The 27,977-nt window shown below is 37.1% G+C and overlaps 2 protein-coding genes across 8 annotated transcripts in view; one reads left to right on the top strand and one right to left on the bottom strand.

The window, feature by feature from the left end:
- Positions 1-7,940, top strand: part of LOC106869055 (uncharacterized) — a 46,881-nt gene extending 38,941 nt beyond the window's left edge. For 3 of the 5 annotated variants that reach the window (XM_089340017.1, XM_089340018.1, XM_089340016.1), the window contains exon 2: positions 294-2,927. In XM_089340017.1, coding sequence (XP_089196143.1) covers positions 294-1,445 — 1,152 coding nt within the window. In that variant the 3' untranslated portion in view covers positions 1,446-2,927. Of the gene's footprint in view, positions 1-293; positions 2,928-7,348 lie in introns of those variants that run through there. The other 2 variants (XR_016238036.1, XR_016238035.1) reach the window with 1 other exon arrangement.
- LOC106869054 (uncharacterized) overlaps positions 1-17,654 on the bottom strand; it is a 74,009-nt gene extending 56,355 nt beyond the window's left edge. For all 3 annotated transcript variants that reach the window (XM_089340021.1, XM_089340020.1, XM_089340022.1), the window contains exons 1-3: positions 10,617-17,654; positions 8,747-8,896; positions 7,800-7,886 (exon numbers count right to left, since the gene is read on the bottom strand). In XM_089340021.1, the coding sequence (XP_089196147.1) occupies positions 10,752-11,501 (750 nt within the window). In that variant the 5' untranslated portion in view covers positions 11,502-17,654 and the 3' untranslated portion in view covers positions 7,800-7,886; positions 8,747-8,896; positions 10,617-10,751. The remainder of the gene's footprint in view (positions 1-7,799; positions 7,887-8,746; positions 8,897-10,616) is intronic.
- Positions 17,655-27,977: the final 10,323 nt, after the last annotated feature.

The raw sequence follows: 27,977 nt of genomic DNA on the forward strand, positions 1-27,977 counted from the left end.
GACGAGGAGACATAGACATGCATACACCCATACTCATGCATAGTATTAATATAATAGAAGACAAGCAAGCTATAGTTGAAGACCCTTACCCTAGGTGCCATGCAGTGGGACTGAACCTGAAACTTTGTGGTTGGGAAGCAAACTTCTTAACCATACAGCCATGCCTGTACCTATAAAGCTAGTAAAAACTGAAAAACTAAAAATTGCAATAGAAGACTATTTCCTATTTGTTTATGGTATTATATTACTAAGTTGTCATTTTTTCACTTTCATTTTTTTTTTATCATTTCTAGATTCAAGTCTTTGGATTCATTGCTGTGGTCAGCAGCTTCTTTCTACTGTTTGCCTGGAACCAATATAGAGGGACAACATTAATCAAACACAACCAAACGTTTATAAATGATTCTAAGGAATTTCCAAATCATGAAGTGCATCATATAAATAACAAAACTGTAAGCAAGAAGAAACAGGAATTGGTTCAGTTAAACAACAAAACTAAATATATTATATATTACTGTGTTAATAGTATATTGTGTGGAGGTTGGGGAGATAGGCAGCATGGAATAGTGTCTGTATATTTAATGTCACAAGCCATGGGTCGTCGTTTTGGCATCATTAATTCAAAACCTTGTAAATTTACTAATTATCTTCAACCAAACAAAATTAACTGGACAATTGACCCAAAAGAGTTGCAGGGCCTAAAAAGCCATCACCTCCGTTTGATTGACAACAAAAGGTACCTTTCCTCTTTACAATCAGCAGACTTAGAAAGAAGTCACCCTGAAGATGTACTCTATGTGTCTACAAATGTAATCTATTTTCATGCTTTAATAGAGAACCCTCACTATAAAAAACAACTTCTTTGGGCATCACAAATGTCATACGGAAATTTATTTGCTAAAATGATGAATTTATTGTTTCGCTTCAATAATCATATTCAGGAAAAGTTTGACAAATTTTTTAAAGTCAATATCCCCGAGCCAAATATGCATTTGGTGTGTGCTCAGATTCGAATTGGACAGAACCCCAGTGTTCCAGGAGATTCCCCAAGGAATTCAATGTCAAATATTCAGATTGTCTGGAACTTGTTAAATAAATACAACACTAGCAAGTACAAAATATTTGTGACAACAGACTCAGAAGAGGTACAGGCGATAGCTTCAAATAAATTTGCTTCTCAAATCGCGAACAACTCAGGGGAAATATTTCATGTGGATCGGATACGTAATGGATTGAATAAAATATGTGATAATTTAAGTAAGGTTTTCATGGACCAATATATTCTGACTAAATGTGATACGTTGATAGTAAGCCGAAGTGGTTATGGTGAAAATGCTGTAATAATGAGGCAAAAAGAAAACAACCTGTTTTATTTTAGAAATGGAAATATAACACGAATCAGTAAAGAAAAACTTTCTCGTATCTGGAAAAAAACATGGTTGTGAAATAGGATTTTTTTTGACACACAGAATCTGAAAATGGCATCCATGTATTATCATCATGTCAAGATTTTAAGATACTGGATTCATAGAATTTCCTTGTTCTGTCAATAAAACAGCTTATGAAGAATAAGGTATAACATCTCTCGCTCTCTCTCTCTCTCTCTCTCTATCTGCCTGTCTGCCTATCAGTCTGTCTATATATCCATTCATTTGTCTGTCTACCCACCCATCCATAATTCCATTCAGCCAAGACCATCTCTCCGTGTAGCTGTCTATCTATCTCTGTTACTCTCTCACTCACTCACTTAATCACTCACTCAAACAATCAATCAGTCAATGTTTTGTGCAGGAGCAATTAAGAGTTTATATATTCAAATATATATATCATCATCATCATCATCATCGTCGTTTAACGTCCGCTTTCCATGCTAGCATGGGTTGGACGATTTGACTGAGGACTGGTGAAACCGGATGGCAACACCAGGCTCCAGTCTGATTTGGCAGAGTTTCTACAGCTGGATGCCCTTCCTAACGCCAACCACTCAGAGAGTGTAGTGGGTGCTTTTACGTGTCACTCGCACGAAAACGGCCACGCTCGAAATGGTGTCTTTTATGTGCCACCAGCACAAGCCAGTCCAGGGGCACTGGCAACGATCTCGCTCGAAAATCCTACGGGAGCCAGTCAGGCGGTACTGGCAACGGCCACGCTCAAAATGGTGCATCTCATGTGCCACCCGTACAAGAACCAGTCCAGGGGCACTGGCAACGATCTTACTTGGCTTGCCGGGTCTTCTCACGCACAGCACATTTCCAAAGGTCTCGGTCAGTAGTCATCGCCTCGGTGAGGCCCAATGTACGAAGGTCTTGCCTCACCACCTCAGCCCAGGTCTTCCTGGGCCTACCTCTTCCACGGGTTCCCTCAACTGTTAGGGTGTGGCACTTTTTCATGCAGCTATCCTCATCCATTCTCACCACATGTCCATACCAGCGCAATCGTCTCTCTTGCACGCCACAACTGATGCTTCTAATGTTCAGCTTTTCTCTCAAGATACTTACACTCTGACGGGTATTCACATTGACATTACACACCCAACGGAGCATACTGGCTTCATTCCTTGCGAGCTTACGTATGTCCTCAGCAGTTACAGCCCATGTTTCACTGCCATGTAGCATGGTTGTTCGTACGCATGCGTCATACAGTCTGCCTTTTACTCTGAGTGAGAGTCCCTTTGTCGCCAGCAGGGGTAAGAGCTCTCTAAACTTTGCCCAGGCTATTCTTATTCTAGCAGCTACACTTTCAGTGCACCTACCCCCACTACTAACTTGGTCGCCCATTTACTTATATAGATATATATTTATTTATATATAAATTTATATATATATATATAAATATGTATATTAATTTATACATTTATATTTATGTATATATATATTTATATGTATTTTATATATATATATATATATTAATTTATTTATCATCATCATCATCATCATCATCATCATCGTTTAACGTCCGCTTTCCATGCTAGCATGGGTTGGACGATTTGACTGAGTTTCTACAGCTGGATGCCCTTCCTATCGCCAACCACTCAGAGAGTGTAGTGGGTGCTTTTACGTGTCACCCGCACGAAAACGGCCACGCTCGAAATGGTGTCTTTTATGTGCCACCCGCACAAGCCAGTCCAGGGGCACTGGCAACGATCTCGTTCGAAAATCCTACAGGAGCCAGTCAGGCGGTACTGGCAACGGCCACGCTCAAAATGGTGCATCTCATGTGCCACCCGCACAAGAACCAGTCCAGGGGCACTGGCAACGATCTTACTTGGCTTGCCGGGTCTTCTCACGCACAGCACATTTCCAAAGGTCTCGGTCAGTAGTCATCGCCTCGGTGAGGCCCAATGTACGAAGGTCTTGCCTCACCACCTCAGCCCAGGTCTTCCTGGGCCTACCTCTTCCACGGGTTCCCTCAACTGTTAGGGTGTGGCACTTTTTCACTCAGCTATCCTCCTCCATTCTCACCACATGTCCATACCAGCTCAATCGTCTCTCTTGCACGCCACAACTGATGCTTCTAATGTTCAGCTTTTCTCTCAAGATACTTACACTCTGACGGGTATTCACATTGACATTACACATCCAACGGAGCATACTGGCTTCATTCCTTGCGAGCTTACGTATGTCCTCAGCAGTTACAGCCCATGTTTCACTGCCATGTAGCATGGCTGTTCGTACGCATGCGTCATACAGTCTGCCTTTTACTCTGAGTGAGAGTCCCTTTGTCGCCAGCAGGGGTAAGAGCTCTCTAAACTTTGCCCAGGCTATTCTTATTCTATATATATATATATATATATATATACTTTAAATCCTCGAGTATAGTCCGCATTTGCGTACATATCAACATATGTATCTATATACGTGATGCGGGGGTGGGTGCGCTGAAAGTGTAGCTGCTAGAATAAGAATAGCCTGGGCAAAGTTTAGAGAGCTCTTACCCCTGCTGGCGACAAAGGGACTCTCACTCAGAGTAAAAGGCAGACTGTATGACGCATGCGTACGAACAGCCATGCTACATGGCAGTGAAACATGGGCTGTAACTGTTGAGGACATACGTAAGCTTGCAAGGAATGAAGCCAGTATGCTCCGTTGGATGTGTAATGTCAATGTGAATACCCGTCAGAGTGTAAGTATCTTGAGAGAAAAGCTGAACATTAGAAGCATCAGTTGTGGTGTGCAAGAGAGACGATTGCGCTGGTATGGACATGTGGTGAGAATGGATGAGGATAGCTGCGTGAAAAAGTGCCACACCCTAACAGTTGAGGGAACCCGTGGAAGAGGTAGGCCCAGGAAGACCTGGGCTGAGGTGGTGAGGCAAGACCTTCGAACATTGGGCCTCACCGAGGCGATGACTACTGACCGAGACCTTTGGAAATGTGCTGTGCGTGAGAAGACCCGGCAAGCCAAGTAAGATCATTGCCAGTGCCCCTGGACTGGTTCTTGTGCGGGTGGCACATGAGATGCACCATTTTGAGCGTGGCCGTTGCCAGTACCGCCTGACTGGCTCCCGTAGGATTTTCGAGCGAGATCGTTGCCAGTGCCCCTGGACTGGCTTGTGCTGGTGGCACATAAAAGACACCATTTCGAGCGTGGCCGTTTTCGTGCGGGTGACACGTAAAAGCACCCACTACACCCTCTGAGTGGTTGGCGTTAGGAAGGGCATCCAGCTGTAGAAACTCTGCCAAATTAGACTGGAGCCTGGTGTTGCCATCCGGTTTCACCAGTCCTCAGTCAAATCGTCCAACCCATGCTAGCATGGAAAGCGGACGTTAAACGATGATGATGATGATGATATATGCGCAACCTAAATTTTTATGCACGTTTACTATATGTTCTTGCTTATTTTCTCTCTCTACTTCTTCCTTCCTATCCCCAGCCTTTCTCTCCTTTCTTTTCTTCCTTTGCTATCTTTCTTTTTTTTTCTCTTTCTTTCTTTCTTCTTTTCCTTTTTTATGACAACTACATTCCCCCGCCACCCCCTTTCCCATATTTAGTGTTATTATAGATACGTTACTCTTTACCCCTCCACTCCATAGATTAAGATACAATTTTCGTAACCAGTGCATGGGTTTTCCACGCGCAAACTTATATGCGTGTGTGCATATATGTGTGTAGATTTGTACTTATGTATATATCTGTGCCTTGTAAATATAGGCCTATATACGTAGATTGTCTGTGCGTATGCAGCTGTGTATTTCGATGTATATATTTATATATAGATATATATATGTTGTGGATAGCCTTGTATACATACACGCTATTGTAATTTTATTTTATTTTATTTTGAATGCAGCGTATACTTTATTTTATTGATTTGATTTTAATGCGTTAATTCGAATATAATTAATTATTTACAATATGTATTTTGAGCCCATTTTTCTATTTAAGGTTTTCTCCGATATTTTTTTAATAGGATGAATCTGTATTAAATTTATTTGGTCTGTGCATTACGCATCCTTGACCGTTAATTGAAACGAACAATCCATGGCCGTTATTTGAAGCAACCAATCAAACGAATCCATGTGTTTTAAATTTCATATTACTTTCGATTGCATTGTTGTCCTTTCTCCATTTCTAACAAAACTGTCCGATGAACGGGAACGTAAAACTCAGAGTAACGGTTTTTTTGTTATATTTCTGCTGCTTTTAAATAAAGCATATTACTCTACCTCTGGTATTTGAGTACTCTTTTTTCCACCTTGTTGCACATTTCATGTGCTTACTCCGGTATATATATATATATATATATATATACATATATATATACACATATACATATATAAAAATATAGAATAGTGGTACAACAAGGCACCAATGTTTTCAAAATGCTAGGCCACTGGTTTAAGTTGATATTAATCTAATTAATATCAATTTTCACCCTTATTATTTAAATTTATATATATATATATATATATATATATGTATGTATTTACCAAGCAAGAATAATTACCAGTCTAGCAACTTGTTAACTCAGGTATTGCTAAAGGTTCGCTGTGGTTAGCTTGCATACAAAACCAATTTACGAGGAAACATGGTAACCACCAGATATCATCATCATCATCGTTTAACGTCTCCTTCCACGCTAGCATGGGTTGGACGATTTGACTGAGGACTGGCAAACTGGATGGCTGCACCAGGCTCCAATCTGATCTGGCCGAGTTTCTACAACTGGATGCCCTTCCTAACGCCAACCACTCCGAGAGTGTAGTGTGTACGTGTATATATATATATATATATATATATATATATATATATATATATATATATATGTCTATGCATCTTTTTGTCAGTGTTTGTCCCCCTCCCCCATTGTTTGACAACCGGTGTTGGAGTGTTTATGTCCCCGTAACTTGGCAATTCTGTAATAGAGACTGATAGAATATGTACTAGGCTTAAAAAATGAAGTTCTAGGGTTGACCTGTTTGACTAAACTCCTTCAAGGTCATGCCCCAGCATGGCTGCAGTCAAGTGACTGAAACAAGTTAAAAAATATATATATACATACATACATAGTAATGATAATCCTTTTCTACTCTAGGCACAAGGCCTGAAATTTGGGGGAGGGGGATAGTCAATTACATCGACCCCAGTACTCAACTGGTACTTAATTTATTGACCCTGAAAGGATGAAAGTCAAAGTCGACCTCGGTGGAATTTGAACTCAGAACATAGTGGCAGATGAAATACCGCTAAGCATTTCTTCCGGCATGCTAACGATTCTGCCAGCTCGCCACCTTACATAGTAATAATAATAATAATAATAATAATTATAACAATAATAATAATTTTTTGAACCTGTTGAAGACACACAAGATGTTGAAATATTGTTCCCAAGATGACAATTGTCTTTTAATTTTGACTTAATAATAATAATAATAATAATCCATGGATTATTTTTTTCAGACTAGTATTTATTCTGTCGGTCTCCTTTACAGAATCGCTAAGTCACAGGGACATAAATAAAACAAAGGCCAAAGCACAAACACATCAATCCATAATTCCATGTTGGTAACCAAGTACTTGACAGAGACGGGCATCAAAATTGTCCCTTATCCTTCCAATAATCCAGACCTTGCTCCAAATAACTTTTGATTGTTTTCCAAGCAGAAGGAGAAATCAAAGTAACTTGTGAGAAGGGTCACCTTCACAAAGCGGCAGGAATGCCACAAGTGTTTTGGGTCAAGGGATCCTATTCTGAAGAGGATCAGAGTTTGTGTTTCTTAGAAATTAATAAATGCCATTGTGAAATAATTTCAAAACTTCTGCAATGCAGCTTGTATATGTATTGATGCAATCTTTTTCTTTTAGTTTGATCACAACATATAGGTACACTTCTTTCTTTTCCTCAACAGGCCCTGCCCCGTTTAACATTGTCCCAAAACTGATCAAAGAGGGAAAGGATCCCATCACCTTTAAACGGAGTCTGGACAAATTTTTTCAAGGAATACCAGTAAGCCAGCCATACATGGATACGACTCACTCAACAAGAGCTCACTAATTGAATGGACCATAATACCACAAAACTTGACTTAAAAAGGATTTAGATAATCCTATTCCTATCAGGTGGTGCTATTAAATTACACATGGCCTGGACCAATCTTTGGTCGAAAGTTTTATCATTAACTCTTTTGTTACCATATTTCTGTTGAACTCTAAGGGCTTTGTTTCAATTAATTTTGAAAATTAGAAAGAATAAAATAACTGTTATTTTCAAACATAAAAACTTAAAGTTCTGAAGGAAAGTTTTAATTTAGATCGCTTTAAAATAAGGAGTTTGTATCATGGAGTGAAGGGCATTCTTACCTGGATTGGTATCAATCAAAACAGTTAAATTGCTAAGGAAATTATAGAAATAGAACATTGTCACCATTATCGGTTACCAAATCATTTCTAAAATGTGAAAAAGAAAAAGAAACATTTAAAAAAAATCTAATTACCAATTTATACAATTTGTTTTATGGAATCTTGTTTTGTACATAAATTATTTTCATTATTACAAACAAGTTCATTTATTTAGTTCACTAAAACATTTTAGAAACCTTTTTGAGTCACATTCAAGAACTTAGATGTACACTATACATACATGGATATGTACATGTGTGTATATACATTTATATAACAGAAACGATAGAGATGGAAAATGGAATATATGGAAACTTTATTTACATTTGATGGATATTTGTCCTCATCTTGTTTGTTGTTAACACAACGTTTTGGCTGATACACCCTCCAGCCTTCATCAGGTGTCTTGGGGAAATGCCCATGGGCATATAGCGTAGTGGTTAAGAGCGCGGGCTACTAACCCCAAGATTCCAACTTCGATTCCAGGCAGTGACCTGAATAATAATAATAATAATAATAACATCGAAAAATATCTTAGGAATGAGAACCCAGGTTCAAAATTTTCCGAAGACACTTGATGAAGGCTGGAGGGTATATCAGCCGAAACGTGTTAACAACAAACAAGATGAAGACAAATATCTGTCAAATGTAAATAATGTAAATAATGTACATAATTCTTCATTTCTTAAATATAGAACTGGAAACTTTATTGATCACAACAATCATTTCAACGCATTCTGCATCGCTCCCTTGTTGGTGGGAAACTATACAATTAATTTCAGTTGCATCCCAAGGTGCAGAAGTGATATAATGCACCTTGTAGACATATATAAGGCAATTACTATGAATAAAAGCACTTGCAACAATCTTGTTTTCCTTGAGCTATATAAACTTATAAAGCCACCTGCCTGGTTTCCATGGTACATAAATGACCAAGATCACATCATCCTGAACAGGACGCCGGTCAACTGCAGGGTTCAAGGCCAGTAATTTCGAAGAGAGTGGACAGATTGGTTACACTGATCCCAGTATTTGATTGGCACTTTATTTCAGCAACCCTGAAAAGATGAAAGACAAAATTAACTTCAGTGGGATTTGAACTCAGAATGTAAAGAGCAAGAAGAAATGCTGCTAAGAATTTTTGTTGGACATACTCAAGAAGGCCAAAATTCCAGAGCAGAAGTGTTAAGGCTGCTCCCCGCCCCTGGTGAAGAGGATTGACCTACAAGAGTGCTGTTCTGGTGTTGTGTAAGAAACACCCAGCACACTCTGTAAAATGGTTGGCATCAGGAAGGGCATCCAGCTGTAGAAACCATGCCAAATCAGACTGGAGCCTGGTGCAGCTCTCCAGCTCTGGTCAAACCTTCCAATCCATACCAGCATGGACAATGGACGTTAAATGCTGCTGGTGATGATACTAACAATTCTATTTCTTTATTGCCCACAAGGGGCTAAACATAGAGGGGACAAACAAGAACAGACAAAGGGATTAAGTCGATTACATCGACCCCAGTGCTCAACTGGTACTTAATTTATCGACCCCGAAAGGATGAAAGGCAAAGTCGACCTCGGCGGAATTTGAACTCAGAACGTAAAGACAGACGAAATACCGCTAAGCATTTCGCCCGGCGTGCTAACGTTTCTGCCAGCGCGCCGCCATACTAACAATTCTGCCATACAGGTGAAGATCAAAAGATGAAAAATTCAAAGTGAATCATTTCCAACATATTTCACCATGATAAATATTATCCAATGTGTATATGTTGGTGGACTCATTCAAATTTAGTTTTGCAGGAGTGGCTGTGTGGTAAGTAGCTTGCTTACCAACCACACGGTTCCGGATTCAGTCCCACTGCGTGGCACCTTGGGCAAGTGTCTTCTACTATAGCCTCGGGCCGACCAAAGCCTTGTGAGTGGATTTGGTAGACGGAAACTGAAAGAAGCCCGTTGTATATATGTATATATATGTGTGTGTGTGTGTTTGTCCCCCTAGCATTGCTTGACAACCGATGCTGGTGTGTTTATGTCCCCGTCACTTAGCGGTTCGGCAAAAGAGACTGATAGAATAAGTACTAGGCTTACAAAGAATAAGTCCTGGGGTCGATTTGCTTGACTAAAGGCAGTGCTCCAGCATGGCGGCAGTCAAATGACTGAAACAAGTAAAAAAGTAAAAGAGTAAGAGATAGACTTCCTAAGTTTCACAGTCAAAAGTCTTCTCACCAGTCTATATGTGTTGGCAAATTAAATAAATTTGACATCAATTCGATATAACTCGATGGACCAAAGCATTGAAATCAGCTCTTTCCTTGGCTGTTGCTGGATGGGATAAGCAGTGTTTGTCTATTTTCCAACATCTTCCATAATAGTGGCTGTGTGGTAAGTAGCTTGCTTACCAACCACATGTTTCTGGGTTCAGTCCCACTGCATGGCACCTTGGGCAAGTATCTTCTACTATAGCCTCAGGCTGACCAAAGCCTTGTGAGTGGATTTGGTAGATGGAAACTGAAAGAAGCCCGTCGTATATATGTATATATATATGTGTGTGTGTGTCTGTGTTTGTCCCTGCAACATCGCTTGACAACTGATGCTGGTGTTTACGTCCCCCGTAACCTAGCGGTTCGGCAAAAGAGACCGATAGAATAAGTACTAGGCTTGCAAAGAATAAGCTCTGGGGTCAATTTGCTCGACTAAAGGCGGTGCTCCAGCACGGCCGCAGTCAAATGACTGAAACAAGTAAAAGAATAAGTATTCAGCTATGAACTATAAGGGTATACTTACTTCATTCTGTATGATTCTTTACACATTTCCATTTGACACAGGATTTCTCAAGCTTCCCCCACAATAAAATGGCTTCTCGCCAGTGTGTAAATGTTGCCAGACGAGTTAAATTTAGATCTGCAAGAGAAGGATTTATCAAGTATCCCTATAGTCAAAAGACTTCCCTGCAGTGTGTGTGCGTTTGTGTCTTTTCAAGTGACTGTTAGTGATAAACGATTTTCCACATATCTCGCAGCGATACGCTCTTTCCCCCGTGTGGCTCCGTATATGAACTACAAGATTAAAATGATCAAAGAATGATTTTCCACATATTTCACAGTAAAACCTTTTTTCTCCAGTGTGCACATTTTTATGTCTTCTTAATTCACTATTATTGCAGTACGATTTTCCACATACTTCGCAATAGAATGGCCTTTTCCCAGTGTGTAGTTTTTTGTGCCTTGTTAAATTACTGTCGGAAAAAAAGTACTTGCCACACACTTCACAAAAACACGGTTTTTCTCCAGTGTGGATTCTTATGTGAGTAATAAGTATAGAATTTCGAATGAAGGATTTACCACAAATCTCACAGTGATATGGTTTTTCTTCAGTGTGGATTCTTTCGTGACGTGCAAGATGAGAATTCATAATAAAGGACTTTCCACACACTTCGCAAGAGAAAGGCTTCTCTCCACTATGTATTCGTTTGTGTTTCGTTAAATTACTGCTGTTGGCAAAAGACTTCCCACATAAATCACACTGAGTGTTTCTGTGCAATGATTTTTGTTTAGTAAATGTTTTACAACCTAAAGGCTTTTCCTCGTCGCCCTTGTACGCCCGCGCCACTGAATCGACATCGGTAAAAACATTTCTTTTAGAATTGTCCAACTTATTATCGTGTTCCATATTAATTCTGGAGAAATGTTTCAGAAATATCTATGAATATAATTATATTATTATCCAGTTTATTTCTTGTTTTGGATATCACGAAGTTCTGTTTACGGTTCTGGAAAATAAACAACGTCGACAGATATATTCTCAGCTTACAACCAAGTCGCATACGGATCGTTTTTCGACAAAACAAAAAAAGACTTCTTTTTTTTTTTTTCCTGCGTTTAATAAATGTGGATATGGTCAATGAGTGTTGTGGCCTAAAAACTAAAACAATATTTGAGAAGTCATAAATGATCAATAGCTGATATCAGTTCCATTGCAAGTTCCATTTATTTTCAATAAATACAAGCGCAAAGTAAAAAATACGGAGCAATATATCGAAGAAAGAAAATGTGTGTGTGTGTGTGTGCGTGTGTGTGTATACAGTCCGAGGGACTGGTTGCGTGTTTTCTCCACATTCACTAAAGTTTAAGTAACATGAGGAGCTAAGTTTACCTGCTCCCCAACAGATACAACTCAGTCTATGTTCTGAGTGTTATTTCCATTCATTTTTTTCACTTATATATATATATATATATATATATATATATATATATATATACGTTGACAGAAAAGTGAGGGGTTAATGGATGTATATAAAAACAGGTTAATCAAGATATTCACTCATTAATTGGTCATTAAAACCTATTTTCCAAGCAAAATCAATTCAAACGTAGTGTAAGTTTGTAACAAAATGAAGTACTTAATTGCAGGAGACTGAACGGCGGCTCTAAAATGTTAAGGTAGCATTATGTTATCCACAAACATAAATAAAGACGTGAAAATGAAAAATTATGAAGAAACTAATAATGCGGTGTAGTCGACTATTTTACCCTCTCACAAATAACACCGGTAACATTACATTAAAGGTCCTTAATATCATATAATACCCTCAGAAACACCTTTAGTTATATTAATTTGTCCCTTCAAGGTTATCCAACCCACGGTAAATAAATAAATTTTAAAAGAAAACATCACCCAGTGGGTAAAAAGTGAAGGAAATCGGCGTAATTTAAATCGGCGATAGTAATACCGGAAAATGTTAAAAGTAAACATGTCTTTCCCGAAACGAATAAGTTAATGCTTCAAAATAGATAAATCATTTACTTCCTTCAAACAAATTTATTCGGCGATCTTACGGCTTATTTAGTTTTGACTAGTGTTTAGAACGATCTTCCGATTTTTAGGGATTCCGATTATATGAAATAAATTTCACAGTTAATTTTTTGGTTCCCCCTTTTTTTTTACTTACAACGTTTATAAAGTAACATTTTGAGAAAATGGAACATCTTAAAGAAGTGCTGAAGTTTAATAGTTAAGGCTGTTCAACATATTTGAGAATTACAATTCAAATTTATTGAGTTTGAGCATCGATTATACTACATACGGCGTGTGGGATTTACTAGTTTTGAAGCGTTCAATTTTATTCGTTTCTTTAGCTCAAGAAAGCCAAGTTATATTTTTACATTTACTCTTGATGCTGGGTACAGTCTTAATTACAGCAGCTTCTTCCATTTAACCATCTTGCTGCGTATTCGTAAGAACTGCTAGAAATAGCAGTCAAGTCACCCACAAATCACACTCGATCACATTCAAAAATGTAGTCCGAGATTTACATAAAAATGGGAATGATGATCACGGTTTATTCTTTTTTTTTATGCTTTTACTCATTTCAATCATTTGACTGCGGCCATGCAGGAGCACAACTCCGGGGCTTCCTTTGTAAGCCTAGTACTTATCGTACCATCTCTTTTGCCGAACAACTAGCTGACGGGGACGCAAACACACCGATACCGGTTGTCAAGCGGTGATGAGGGGACAAGCACACACACACATATATTCACGAAGATCAGTGTGTGTGTGTGATAAAATCACTGTATAATAAAATTTGGATGTGCAAATCTCCGCTCTCCCGATCAATATTAAATAACGATAGTTATGGCCGGTCTTTAGGGATACCCAGGGTTTCACATCTATAAAGCGCTTAGCTTTAAGGGGTTTCTTGAAACCCTAATCGTCAGAGGCCGATAACTTCACTTCATAGTGGACAGACAGTTCAAAGACTTCGTAGCTACTTGTTGAACGCTTGGACAAAGGTTTAAGCGCAAGGGATTGTCTCTCTTACATCGCTTTGAAGTCCTGAAATCACAAGCCGGCCAGTCGGCTACAGCTGTCTAAGGGAGACAATCCCTTGCTCGTAACCCCTTGTCCGAACATTGTATATTTAAAATTGTAAATATTTAATCGATACAGCTACTTCACCCCTTTTATGTTTGTCTGTCCTTGTTCGTCCCCTCTTTGTAATGCCTTTATGGCAAATATTTATGAAATAAAGTAGCTATGAGGTCGGTAATCTTCAAGTTTAGGGGGGGGGGGGGGGTAAAGAAAAAATTCAAGGGAAATAACTGAACGACTTATCAGTATTATCCGTTTTCTTCTAGCTGTTTATAAATAAATCACACCCTAACCCTAACGTCAATCAAATCACGTGTGTGATTTATTTATAAACAGAGATGTACGGAGAATACTGGTAAGACGTTCAGTTACTTCCCTTGAATATTTTAATTTTTTTTTTTATCCCCCTAAACTTGAAGATTACCTATGAGGTCTTTTCTGTCTCCATGTTGAAGAGAGAGGTTATCGGCCACCGGTCAATGAATCTGAAGAAACGCTGTAAAGGTAAGCGCTTTACAGCCATGAAATCCATGTTAATCCCATTGACCGGCAAAAAAAAAAAATCGGCATTTCAATATTTTAATTTTTGCACACAAACACACAACATTTGCACGCTGATTTGAAAACAGTCACTCTTGACACAAGCAGTATTATTTGTATGCAATCTTGTGCTAAAACATGTCCAACCATTAAGGTGTTTGTAGTTCAAAGGACAAGAAGAAAATATTACCTTGTTTGGAAACAGATAAAGATTGGGGACAGAAAGGAGCATCTGCCCATAGAAAAATCTGCCTGGACTAGGTTTTGTCTGATCCATGCAAGCATGGAAAAGGAAAATCTTAAAACGATAATTAAGATGATGCTTATAGAATTTACAACAGTCCAACTCTATGCTTATCATTGTCCTTGTAGCAAATACAATGATTGCTGTTCAAGATATTTTTTTATGTTACTGATGCCAACATCCCACTGATTTTTGTATCACAACTATGATCTCTGCCTTAACTCTTGAGCATTCATATTACTCTGTCAAATGTAATGCTTATTTATTCAGATTGTTTTGAATTAATCCTGCATTATCTCACAGTTTCAACATTTTAATGATGTGACCGTTTAGTTTTAGAATGACATTGTAGGGTAGAATTTTAGAGGCCTGATCTGGCCAGTTATGTAGAATATTAGAGGCCTGATCTGGCCAAGTTAAATGCTAAAAGGTTCAACATACAAAATGGCTGGTTAAAAAATCTATATAAGAGATGAAAGCAGTAACTATACTGAGAAGTATTGTTCATTGCCACTTCAATATGGCTGTTCCATAGGAACCAACGTTACTACCCTTTTTAACCCCAGGAGCATCCCCTTCCCGTTGGTTATCGATGCAATCTGAAGCCAATATGTATTGCAAGTAGCATAAATCTCTCTCTTATTAGCAACTGTAATAATCCTTGTTCCACACAGACAAACATTTCTGTAGGAAATCCAAATGATCTCTGTCTCTTCAGCAACTAATAGTGATAGCTTTCCAGGTGTCATTCTTTCTGTAGCATCCATTGTTTCTGTAGAAGGCCTGAGACTTACTCATTTTCATACACCCATCGCATTCTGTAGCTATGCAATGATCTTTCCTCTTCATATATTTATCTTGTTTTTCTAGACTGCTGCACTGGAAGTGAGAGGTAAAATGATGTCAGGTGATAAAGTGTTTATTTGAATGTCCTCTGGTTTTTTTTTTTTTTGGTATAAGAATGTTAGCGAGAATGGGTGTGTACAAATATGAGATCCTTGGGGAGTCTATCTACTGCCCAGCAGGTAAACAGAGTCTTGTAATAGTGCAACAAGTCAGCAGCTGAGAAGTTCCTTTTTAGAGACATTTTCTAAATCAAAGTAAGAGAACTCTCACTTGTTGCTATATCAAAAGTCAATGAAAGAAAATCATCAGAAATAGAAAAAAAATAACAACTGAAACTGCTTGAAGTGTAAATAACAAGAGGTTTTTACCTTGACCTGGCAAGTCGCTCCCAAAAGGAACTCTTCAACCATCAAATGAAACTTGCTGTGTAATTGAGACGTTCTCTACCTTCCTCGTTGGCCAAACTCTCACACGACTGTTTTTGCCAACCACTTACGCCTAAAAGAAGATGCTCAAAATATTCACTTTGTCATCTGACATCACTTCAAATCTCACTTCTGGTGCATCATCCACTAATCTTTCACCTCTGCCTTCACTTATGACTCATTGTCCACTACGCCACACACAAGTTATTTCTTTGTAAATGCAAAACTGTTTCTCTACACATGTGATCTGTATTTCTTGCAGACCCAAAGATTTCTGCTCTCCGTATATCTATCCATCCATCTTGTTTCTGTTGCCACTATACGTGAAGGTGCATAGCTTAGTGGTTAGAGACAGTCAACTGAAGATCATAAGGTTGTGAATTTGATTCCTGGCAGAACTTTTGTGCTTGAGCAAGAAGTTTTAATTCAATTTATTCCAGTTCACTCAGTCGGCAAAAACGAGTTGTAATAGTGCAACAAGTCAGCAGTTGAAATGTTCGTTTTTAGAGACATTTTCTAATATCAAGGTAAGAGACTCTCATTTGTTGCTATATCAAATGTCGATGAAAGACAATCACTGTGTCACATTGAATTTTCCTGAAAACTACGTTAAGGGTTCACGTGTCTGTGGAGTACTCAGCCACTTGCATGTTAATTTCACAAGTAGGCAATTCCATTGATCGGATCAATTGGAACACTCATCGTCATAACCAATGTAGTGCCAGTTGCAACCATGCATTATCATTGTTTCTACAGAAATGGTTATGTTATTGATTCCACAGTATTAATAATCTCTACACATTTTCATTCAATAATTTCACTTCAATGATTGTTTTTTTATTTCTCTCTGTTGTAGCAGCAATGTTATCTGTTTTAACCATATCGTTCTCTTTTTTTTTCTTTTCTTCTGTAGCAATCACAATGTTCTTATGTCTCATCATTATCATCCTCATCTTCCTTATCATCATCATTTAACGTCCGCTTTCCATGCTAACATGGGTTGGATGGTTTGACTGAGGACTAGCAAGCCAGTAGGCTGCACCAGGCTCCAATCTGATCTGGCAAGGTTTCTACAGCTGGATGCCCCTTCTAACGCCAACCATTCCAAGAGTGTAGTGAGTACTTTTTACATTCCACTGGCACGAGAGCCTATCGGGGGCACTGGCATTGACCATGTTTGAACGGTGCTTTTTATGTGTCACCAGCATGGGAACCAGTCAGGAGGCACTGGCATCGACCACGTTCAGATGGTGCTTTCTGTAGCAAATTTAATGCATGCTTTTCCGTTTGTTGAATCACTACTATGTCTTCTTGTTTGGTTACCATATTTCTGATGAAATACTCTGTCTTTCATGAACATCATCATTATTGAGCTGGAGTTTGGAGCATAAACCAACATGAAATTTTGATGGAAGGTTTTAATTTAGACAAATTTAAACCCTTTTGTTATCGAATTTCCATTGAAATATACTGCATTTGTCTCAATTAATTTTTCAAATAACAAATTTAGTAAAATAACTTTGGTCATTATTGAGCTGGAGTTTGGAACAAATTAATGTGAAATTTTGTTGGAAGGAAGCTTTTATCATTGCATCATAGAACAAAGAGCAGTTTCATGCAGGTCCATAGCAAAAGAGTTAAATATGTCCTACACGCTACAAATATACATTCATTTTCTGTAGTAAATACAATTACATTTACACTATACTTCATTATTTTTGGAGCAATTAAGGCAACAAGCTGGCAGAATACTTAACATACCTAGTGAAATGCCAAGCAGTATTTCGTTTCGTCTGCCACTATGTTCCGAGTTCAAATTCCACTGAGGTTGACTTTACCTTTCATTCTTTCAGGTCTCCTCCCACGAAATTTCAGACCTTGTGCTTTTTGTAGAAAGGAATATTATTATTATTATTATTATTATTATTATTATTATTATTTAAGGTGGTGAGTTGGCAGAATTGTTAGCACGCCAGGTGGAATGTTTTGTGGTATTTTGTCTACCACTATGTTCCAAGTTCAACTTTACCCTTCATCCTTTTGGGGTCGATAAATTAAGTACCAGTGAAATACTGGGGTTGATGTAATTGACTAGTCCCTTTCCTCCAAATTTCAGGCCTTGTGCCTTTACTAAAAGGGATTATTTCTGGAGCAATTATCTCATATATGCACAGATGTCTGTAACTGTTTCTTGGGATGAGTTCTCGAAGATATGCTCAAGACTGCTCTTAACATTTCAATGTAAGTTCCATCTACCTTGGATTCCAGTTCTTTTCGTAAATGTCCAAATTGTTACTCCATATAAAAGGACTAACTCTATTGTTGCACAGAAAATCATCATCATCATTTAACGTCCACTTTCCATGCTAGCATGGGTTGGATGATTTGACTGGGGACAGGCGAACCAGATGGCTACACCAGACTCCAATCTGATATGGCAGAGTTTCTACAGCTGGATGCCCTTCCTAACGCCCACCTTCCATGCTGGCATGGGTTGGACGGTTTGATAGGGGCTGGCCAGGCAGAAGCTGGATGCCTTTCCTCACACCAACCACTTCACAGAGTGGTTTTATATATATATATATATATATATATATATATATGCTTAAAAAGGAATGTATTTTCTCTGAAATGAAAAAAAAGATGAATAAATGGTAATTTTTGAAGAAAGATTGTTAAAATTTTATTGATAAAGAGAGAAGAAAAAAAAAAAGAAAAGAAAAGAAACCAATATATTTGAGATCACAGACTAGTTTTTTAAAAATTTTTTTTAAGAAAATTAGTTATTTTCATCACAGAAGTATGTGGATTCCAGGGACAACATTGCTTTAAAATTCTTATTCACAACCTTGTCCAACACATCTTTCATTCATAAATCACCTTATATTATTTCAGAAGCAAAATTATAAAGTTTCATGTAGAAAAAGAAAAAAAAAAAAAAGTGGAATATATTTTGTGGTTCCTAGAGGATGCAGTGGTTGAGAAATAAACTTAGCAATCACAAGGTTCCAGGTTCAAATCAAACATACTGTGTGACATCATGATGCATGTCTTTTCACCATAGTTTTGGGTTAGCACATGCCATATGAGAGAAATGTGGGAGACAGAAGCTGTGTGCTGTGTGAGGAGGGAAAGCCTGTCGGAGGAAGACTATCTAGGGGCTGTAATTCATAAGGGCAAATCCAGTCAAACGCCATGTTATGGTCCTTTCTTCCTGGGAATATGTATTTTAGAATATCCAGTTATTCACACTGGAATGGTATCTATCAAAGCCAGTGGAAACCCAGTTACCCATTCACCCACTCACATATAGATCAGTAGTTCTCAACCAGGGTACAAAAAGTGTTTTTGGGGTAGAGGTCCATATAAGTCTTTTTGGGAGGGTCTACACAAGCAAAATAGTATATTGGGGATCCACAGTAATATTTCAAGGGTCCATGAAGACATTTTGCTTTAGATATACCTATTGTAAGAAACAGCTAGATTTCTTTCTCTAATGTTTTTACATAGATCGACCATCATAAGTTAATGTGTGAAAAAACAAAATAAGAATTTTGAAAGATGTATCTATAAAACTAGTTTTTAAACATTGAATGGCTATGGAAGTCAGGGTGGGGGGTCCACCGGAATAAAATAATAAACAAAGGAGTCTAGAGATAGAAAATGGTTGAGAACCACCAATATAGATGTATACGTATGCATACATTGTGTGTATGTATGTATATATATATATATATATATATATATATATATATATGTACATATCTATACATGTATACAAGTATGTACACATGCATATTATATATATATATATATATATATATATATATATATATAGTCAGTCAATAAAACACATATCAGAAAAGAAGCACAGGTTAAAATTTTTGTTTTGGACATTAAACGACGATGATATATACATATATATATATATATATATATATATATATATATATATCATTCAGTTAACATCCATTTTCTATGCTGGCATGGAACGTATGAGTGAGTGTGTGTGTGTATGCACATGTATACACACATACAAACACAATTTTAGGCAATCAGTCACACCCATATTGCACTGATCATAAAGAATGTTTAGAAAAGTAAAACCAAAATAATCCTTAAAGATTTTTCAAAATTTCAATTGGAAAAATTTAGAAAAAATATCCATTAAAATTGAAATAATTATGAATTACCATTTAAACATAAACCCCGGTGCTTTAGTAAACATTCATTTGGATAAGTATTTCTTGGCTTCCATCAGTTAACATAATTGGAAATACACAAGAATTCAAATGAAAATAAGGAAGCACTAGCAAACTATGGGGTGCATTCCAGAAGTTTTGAGACTCTTTTAGGAGAGGCAGCTATAACTGTCCTAGATTATTGTAATTTTAGTATATCATTCTTATACATCTAATAAGCTGACCTGCCAACTTTTGTGATTCCAGATCGAAGGATAGGGCTGTACCAGCATTTTAAACACATCCTAGTAAATGCTGTTTGTCACAGCCGACTTCTTTGCAGAATGCAGTCGGGACGTGAAGACAAGTTGGAAGTTTGTTATGCAATAAAGTTTAATGCTAAACTGAACAATACTGCTACAGATACTTGTGAAATGCTCTAGACTGGTCGTGGATTGACTTGTATGAACCAGGCATCTGTTTTTTGCTGGCACAAGAGGTTAGGCGACAACAGTCCACCAAAAAGCTCATGATGATCCGTTTTTTTGACAGCATGAACATTGTCTACTTCCATTGGGTTCCCTTGTGTCAAATGGTCAACAGAGAGTACTTTGTGGAGGCTTTTAGAGAATTCAGGAAGAGATTCTGTCGCAAAGGGATAGAGCACCAGCTCCAGAACAATGCACCAGTCCACAATTCCATCTTGGTAACCAACTACTTGACAAAGGCGGGTATCGAAACTGTCCCTCACTCTCCATACAGTCCAGACCTTGCTCCCTGTGACTTTTGGTCACTCCCCAAGCTGAAGGAGACGAAAAAGGCTGTGATATGGGTCCTGGACACCTTTGCTTTTCAGGACTTCCACAAGGGCCTTCACGAAGTGGCAGGAGTGCCACAACAAGTGCGTTGAACTCAGAGGATCCTATGCTGAAGGCGATTAGAGTTTTATATATCTTAGAAATTGGATGTCTCCAGGAAAAAGTCTCAAAACTTCTGGAATGCATCTTGTATATGTACTAATGCAGTCTTTTCCTTTTAGTCTTATCGGTAACTCTTTTGTTACCATATTTCTGTTGAAATACTTAGCATTTATTTCAATTAAATTTGAAAATAAGAAAGAATTTCCATAAAATAACTGTCATTTTCAAACTGGCTTTTGAAGTATAAAAAAACTAAAGTTCTGAAGGAAAGTTTTAATTTAGATCGCTTTAAAATAAGGAGTTTGTATCATGGAGTGAAGGGCATTCTTACCTGGATTGGTATCAATCAAAACAGTTAAATTGCTAAGGAAATTATAGAAATAGAACATTGTCACCATTATCGGTTACCAAAATCATTTCTAAAATGTGAAAAAGAAATTTAAATGAAAAAAAAAATCTATTTTGGAAGTTTGTTTTGTACATACATTATTTTCATAATTATAAACAAGTTCATTTATTTATTTCATTAAAACATTTTTTGATCCCCACTCAAGAACTTATATATACACGATACATACATGCATTTATGTGTGTATGTATATATATGTGTGTATATACATTTATATATGTGTGTATATACATTTATATACGTATAAATATATATGCCTGTGTATATATACACATACATGTACCAGACAATTAGAATGAATTCAAAAACTGGTACATCTGCATATTTAAAAAAAATTTTTATTTTCCATTGTTTTGGATTTACATTCTTAAAAATAGCCCAGTGAAACAAACCCATGATTTACTCATCAGATGACTTACGGTGGGATTGTTCACCCTAAGTAATCCTAGGTGTTCCTTACAACTCGATGCAGTTAGCCTGAACCCAAATTATAAGAGTGCTCGTATGGTTCCCGCCTAGATAATTTATCTGTATATACTCATAGTGTGTATGTGTGTATATATATATATATGTACATATATATATAGTGTACTGTTCCATGATGGTGAAAATCAGCAAAAAAAGTACTCCATCTGGTGAGTGATGGCAGTGCCTGATGATTGTGCCCAGACACCAGACGTGTTTAAAAATATTGTCTGGCATAAGCTCAGCACATGAAACTAATAGTTGCACATATGTTAACTTTTCCATGTTTGCATAGGTTATACATAATTCGTTGAGACAGATTTTCTATGGTTGGACTCCCATCTTGCTGCCAATCCTCACTTGTTTCTGAGCAAGGTAATATTTCTGCATCGAAATCATAATCTTCCAATCATAGGTGCAACAATCTTAGCATCAGGCTAAGTACCTTCACTCATATACACAACTGGCACTTGAGTTATGATGATGAGTGCTCTGGTTAATCCAATCACCTGAACAGCCTGCGCTCATGAATTTAATGTACATGTGTACTCTTAACATAGGCCTCAAGGAGATTCAGAATGACACAGGATGTGACAAGGCTGGGCCTTTGAATTACAGGTACTACTCAATGTTTGCCAACTGAGTGGAATAGAACAATGTGAGATAAAGTGTCTTGCTCAGGGACACAATGAACTGCCAGAAATTGGAGTCGAGAGACCTTACAAATCATGAGCCAAATACCTTAACCATTAAACCAGATATCTTCACTCGCTCGTATATATTGATCAAGATGGCTTTTGCTCAGATTGCATGAAATACATTTTTGTCACTTGCACATATGCTCCTGTCACCACGGTGAGCCTGAAAGCAGTCACACATACACACATGTGCAACTCTACACTCGCATATCATCAATGAAAGTGATTCAATTTAAAATTCAAGCTGTTAAAATAATATACAAAACTATTCTTTTATTCTTTTACTTGTTTCAGTCATTAGATGTGAAGCCATGCTGGGGTACTGCCCTGAAGAAGTTTTAGCTGAATGCCTTAACCCCAGTACGCTTTTATTTTTTTAAAGCCAAGTACTTATTCTATCAATCTCTTTCGCTGAATCGCTCAATTATAGGGACATAAACACACCAACCCTGGTTGTTGAGCAGTGGTGTGGAACAAACACAGACACACACACATATCATCATCATCGTTTAACGTCCGCTTTCCATGCTAGCATGGGTTGGACGATTTGACTGAGGACTGGTGAAACCGGATGGCAACACCAGGCTCTAATCTAATTTGGCAGAGTTTCTACAGCTGGATGCCCTTCCTAACGCCATATATATATATATATATACATACAATGGGCTTCTTTCAGTTTCTGCCTACCAAATCTACTCCCAAGGCTTTGGTCAGTCCAAGTCTATAGTAAAAGACACTTGCCCAAGGTGCCATGCAGTGGGACTGAACCCAGAACCATGTGGTTGGGAAGCAAGCTTCCTACAACATAGTCATTCCTGCATCTATATATATATATCTTTATAGTAACAGTGAAGAATTCCATGAATGTTAGGTGTTGGTTGCCCTGGGTGATTTTCAGAAATTGGAGTAAATTTATAGCAGGTTTTTTTTATAAATTAAAAACTTTTTTTTCTCCAAATGTGCCACCATTATCTAAAACGAGAAAAAAAGTAATCTAAATCTCACTTAGGAAAGAAAGAGTGTATTTTTCTTTTTAATTGTTTTTGCAATTTATTTTAAAATTTAAACAAAGGAAATGATTGGTCGGTTCGTCGTCCAATGTTAAGAGCAGATTAAGGGGAACGGTAGACGAGAGGGAGAATGTGGTAATGTCAATGTTATTTTTTTATATACAGCTTTAGGTTTGACCATCTACTTCACATTTTTGTCAGCACATTTGCTGTTTTTTTATTTTTTAATTTTCTTTGGGTTTTTCCGTAATTTTTCCTTTTCTTGTTCTGAGACGGGTGTGGAATTCTTAATAACCTTTTCTTTATTTTCACACACACACACACACACATACTGACATACACACACATACTGACACACACACACACACACGTGCATGTGTGTGTGTGTGTTATTGCTCTAGATATCACTAATGGAAAGAAAAAAAAAAAAGCATGTTTGTAAAACAAATTCTGAAATTGCATGTTTTTTAAACAAAATTTCTCAGTAAAACTTCATGAAACATTAATGTTGGCAACTGTGTGGCCATCATTATTGATGAATATTTTCCAAAATTTTTATAACTTTGATTGTCTTTCAAACTGTAACCTTGTCCCTTATCGTCTGCAATAAAAATTTATGTTGGTATCAAAGGGAGCCCTTAATTCCTCCCTGAAAAAATATGTAAGAAAGAATTGATGCATAATGGAATCTTTAATATTTGATTGAAGTTATTTTATTCATATATATATATATATATATATATATTTTTTCTTCTCTTTTTCAAAGGAGAATAAAATGTGTCCACTGCTTAGGTACGGGTAAGAAATTATTGTGCGAATCACCTGCAGGTAGCAGTTATAATTTCAAAATTAAATTTGTTTATTAATGCTAATTTCAATAGGATTTTGTAATTTGTCAGGAAGGAAAATGAAAAAAAAAAAAAAAAAAAAAAAAAAAAAATCAACACATAACACAGCATGTATAGAAAAGCTAGTGAGTATGCACCAACCTCAACATAGTAATAATAATAATAATAATACTTTCTACTATAGGCACAAGGCCTAGAATTTTGTGGAGGGGAATAATCAATTACATTGACTCCAGAAGGATGAAAAGCAAAGTTGACCTCAGTGGAATTTGAACTCAGAATGTAGCAGCAGACAAAACACAGCTAAGCATTTTGCCTGGCGTGCTAACAATTCTGCCAGCTCACTGCCTTTAAAATAATAATAATAATAATAATCCTTTCTACTAAAGGCACAAGGCCTGAAATTTGAGGGGGTGGAGTCGATTTTATGAACCCCAGTGTTTTTACTGGTACTTAATTTATTGACCCTGAAAGGATGAAAGGTTTAAGTCGACCACAGCAGAATTTGAACTAAAAAAGTAAAGATAGACAAAATGCCACAAAACATTTTGCCTGGCATGGTAACGGATCTGCCACATTGCCACCTTAATAATAATAATACCCCGCCCCCCAGCGTCTGGCAAAAAATAAAGCTTTTGTCAAACAGAGAGAATTTAAAGGCTAGTTTGACTTGCTAGAAATAGCAACTAACTCTCCCTTAAATCACACTCTAGAAGTGGGGGGGGGGGAATACAGGAACAGTTTTAAGTGAAACAGCATGAATCTGCTTTTGAGGTTTAAAGACTGGAACAAAAGAACAAGAAAAGCTCGTATTACAGAGGGTGATATCAAGCCAGTGATATCATACCTTATCATCACAGATGTATGTAGTTCGTGCAACCTCTAGAATTAAGCTTAAACCCTTAATTGTGGTTGCAGAACTGTAACAAGTTTTTTGAAAAAATAATCACCCTAGGGAAACGGTGACAGAAATAACAGACTTGCATCAACAATAATAGCTTCACTAAAGAAGACATGAATGAAACAACCGGATTCTGAACAAAAACATAATATTGGAAAGTGGTAATAGATTTATATAACTTACATGTATCACGGTGAATATATTTAGCAGAAATATTGAGATATTTTGAAACTGTTACAGCTATCCTTGATGTATGAAATAATAACATTTATTGTTGTCATTTATATACACATATAAGGTTATATAAATATATATTTATATTTACATAATTTAGTATGTGTGTGTGTGTATATATATATATATATATATTTTATTATATGTATTTATTTTCTCCAAGTAAAAAATAACTCGGATATATATATATATATATATATATATATATATATATATATATGCACACGGTGGTGCATCAGCATGGCCGCAGCTCTGAGCTGAAACTTTGAAATGAAATGAAATATATATATACACACACACACACATATATATATATATATATATATATATACACACACATATATATATATATATATACACATATACATATATATATATATACACATATACACAAGGGGTTGCTGAAAAGTTCCTGGTTTTGGGTGAAAGAAAATACAGGAGGTCCAGTTAATTATGATTTTATTCAACATATTCCCCTCTCAGATTCGCTTATTACAGTGGTCCTTCAGTTTGTCTAAGCCCTGTAAAAGAACTTGGAAGGTTGGGTCTCCAAGCAGGCCTTTGACGATACCCTTAAAACCAGGAACTTTTTAGCACCTCCTCATATATATATATATATATATATATATATATATATATATATATATATATATATATATGCACATTTATTTATACACACACAAACATGCATCCATAGACACACATGAAGAATATTCATCCAACCGCTATAGTATTCAGCACTCATTCATACTGTTTGATACTACCATATGTATATCAATTGTCAGTTTAGTGTTTGCTTTTCCATGCTAGCATAGGGTAAGACGGACATGTATTACTGAGGTATTGGTTTACAGCCAGGTGCCTTTCCTTTCACTAAAATTTATCTGTTTTTGAAAAGATTTTTTTTATTCTGCATATCTTTCAAAATTTTATTGATAGGCGATAGAAAGTCATCGATTGTCACTGTCATCAGAAGTAAAGAATGTGGGCGTTAGAGCTGACACACATGTGTCATCATTATCATTAAACATCACTTTTCTATGGTTTGTATGGTTCAGACGGAATTCTATGGGTGGGTGCTCTTTCTGCTGCCAACCCTCATCTGTTTCCAAACAAGGTAATATTTTCGCATAGCAGGACAATTTTTGCACAGAGGACTAGAAATGACCCACCACACTTGCATGGCAATGGTGCTCATTTACGACCATCAAGGCATGTCCAGATAATGGAACACACACATGATGGGCTTCTTTCAGTTTCTGTTTACCAAATCTACTCACAAGGCCTTGGTCGACCCGGGGGTAATACTAGAATATATTTGCCCAAGGTACCACACAGTGGGACTGAACCCAAGACCACAGAGTTTGGAAACAAGCTTTTTGATTATACGGCCACGTCTACACACACACACACAACTCGATTCCATGTGGTTTTCATCTACCGGTCTTCCTCAAAAGTGATTGGTTAGCCAACCTGAGGCTACAACAGAGGACACTTACCTAAGGTGTGTAGCAAACTCATAAGAAGCGGAGAGAGAATGTTAAGTTCGTTTGCCCGAACAGGAGAAATTATTGATTTCTCATTGGTTAAAAATTACTGCCCATATACGAATTCTGAACTTCGTTGACGAAGTCTTTCACGGGGTTACGGTTCTATGATTCGTGTATGAGTAGTAATTTTTAACCAATGAGAAATCAATAATTTCTCATGTTCAGGCAAATGAACTTACGTTCTCTCTCCGCCTCTTATGAGTTTGCTACAGGTGCAACGCAGTGAGATTGAACCCGAGATCACAGAATACCCACGTCTGCATTTAACTTACAGTAATCTAATTGATGTCCCTTGGATTGTCTGCAAACATGTCTGTGCAAAAGTAAGGGCAGTGACTACACAAACATAAGTTACTGTCCCTTGAATTGTCAATGCATATTTTATGATTGCATAAACATTGATGCTGTAAATATCGCTTGCATAACTAACACTTCAATAACATAACATAAATATGTCGAGTCTTTGAGTATAAGTGTATATAAATAAACGAATATAGAATATAGTGCATGTATATGTGTGTGTGTGTGTATATACATGCATACATACATATACATGTTTCCCCAGACACAACAACATATATATAAGATATGAGAGCAGAAAATGGAATTCACGAGATTCTCATGAATTCAGTTTTCTATTTCTCTTATTTGTTATATACTCGATGGACACAGAGGAGTTCCTGAGGTAGATCCAGTGGCATTTATATCAATACTGTGGTTGACATCAGGTAGCCATTGACAGTGAAAATGCTTTAATCGGCATACTACCCGGTGTATCCCCAAGCTTTAGATAACACACTCACACACACTCCCTCTCTCTCTCTCTCTCATATATATATATATATACACATATGACATGGCCTGGGCCAAAACATATCTAAATATGGTGCACCAGCATGACCGCAGCCACTTGGCCGAAACACATAAATAAATAAATAAATATATATATATATATATATATATATATACGCATTGATGCAATGAACGCAAAATTCAATTCATG

This window comes from Octopus bimaculoides, chromosome 23 (assembly GCF_046866305.1).
Source record: "Octopus bimaculoides isolate indiv1 chromosome 23, ASM4686630v1, whole genome shotgun sequence".
In the NCBI taxonomy this organism is placed as follows: domain Eukaryota; kingdom Metazoa; phylum Mollusca; class Cephalopoda; order Octopoda; family Octopodidae; genus Octopus; species Octopus bimaculoides.